Below are 1447 nucleotides of genomic sequence, written 5' to 3'. Positions count from 1 at the left end.
ACAGCTTTTGAACCATGTTCAACACTGAATCCCTGTCTTTGGACCAGTGAACCTTTTCAGCTAAATGATTTCAGTAAAAAAAAAATATGCTGAAGAGATAATCAGGGATTTTTTTTTTATTCTTTTAATTGGGAAAAAGTGATATCCAGTTGAGAAATGTCTGCTATTGTATTCACAGGTGACAAGAAGTACATTATGGGACCAAATGTTTCCACCGTTGATGCCACGGTCTTTGGGCATCTGGCTCAGGCAATGTGGACACTGCCAGGGACTCGACCAGAGAGACTAATCAAAGGTAAGAAAGTTTAAGTGATCCCCGATGGAAAAACTCTTGGTGGCATTTGCCATGTTTAAAACAGGAGCACCTTGTAAGGACATTTGAAGACAGCAGTGCTTATCTGTGTCGCAGGCTGTTCTTGCCTTTGATGTATCATTTGTATCCTGTGATGTTTTCTCTTAAAATTCTTGTTTGTTTTCTCTTTAATATTCTACATGGTATTTTTTTCTATTCCTGTACTCGATCTTTTCCCTGTTTAACATAGCAAAGACTGAATGCTGCTAAGGAATGAATGCTGGATATGAGAAGACAGAAGCACAGCCATGAGCCAAATTCTGCTGAACTGAGTAGTTTCCTTGATGGTAGAATGACAAGTGCTTTGTCCCACTGAAATTACAGCCTTTGCTGTTACTGAACGTGCTGGGCAAGGAAATAGTCCAGCCTGGCTTCGGAGTCACTGCGTTTTTGCACGAATTGGAAACCAACATAGCTTTCTCCTCCACACCTTTCTCCTTTTTTTTGTGGGGAGATATAGGCATGTGAAAAGTATCTTTGCATCCCTCTTCAGAATAAACCCATGCAGTATGAAAAATGGGAAAATCTAAGGAGCGAAAAGGATGTGAAATAGGTGTAGAAAGAATGAATCTGGCCTGTAGATCTATTCTGTGCAAGAGAGAGCTACTTAAGCAACGTAGAGCTCCAACGTAGAGCTCCAACCCCCCTGCCATGGACAGGGACACCTTCCCCCTAGACCCAGTTGCTCAAAGCCTCATCTAGCCTGGCCCTGAACACTTCCAGGGATGGGGCATCCACAGCTTCTCTGGGCAACCTGTGCCAGTGCCTCACCACCCTCTCCCTGAAGAATTTCTTCCTGATATCTAATCTAAACCTCCCTGCTTTCAATTTAAACCCATTACCCCTTGTCCTGTCACTACAGGCCCTTGTAAAAAGTCCCCCCCAGCTTCCTTTTAGCCCCTTCAGGTACTGGAAGGTGCTATAAGGTCTCCCTAGAGCCTTCTCTTCTCCAGGCTGAACAAGCCCAACTCTCTCAGCCTGTCCCCATAGCAGAGGTGCTCCAGCCCCCTGAGCATCTTCGTGGTCTCCTCTGGACTCTCTCTAACCAGTATCCAATATCCTTCTTACGTTGGATGCAGCACTCCAAGTGGGGTC

General features: G+C 44.7%; 1 protein-coding gene across 1 annotated transcript in view; it reads left to right on the top strand.

Moving 5' to 3' along the window:
* Nucleotides 1-295, top strand: part of FAXC (failed axon connections homolog (Drosophila)) — a gene marked incomplete at both ends in the record, with an annotated part of 19203 nt that extends 18908 nt beyond the window's left edge. The window contains one exon of the mRNA XM_010160876.1: nt 179-295. Within this exon, the coding sequence (XP_010159178.1) occupies nt 179-295 (117 nt within the window). The remainder of the gene's footprint in view (nt 1-178) is intronic.
* Between the last annotated feature and the right edge of the window lie 1152 nt (nt 296-1447).

Source organism: Eurypyga helias, unplaced genomic scaffold (genome assembly GCF_000690775.1).
Source record: "Eurypyga helias isolate BGI_N326 unplaced genomic scaffold, ASM69077v1 scaffold32151, whole genome shotgun sequence".
Classification (NCBI taxonomy): domain Eukaryota; kingdom Metazoa; phylum Chordata; class Aves; order Eurypygiformes; family Eurypygidae; genus Eurypyga; species Eurypyga helias.
The sequence above is the reverse complement of the archived record's forward strand: the minus strand, read 5'-3'. Positions and strand labels throughout refer to the sequence as shown.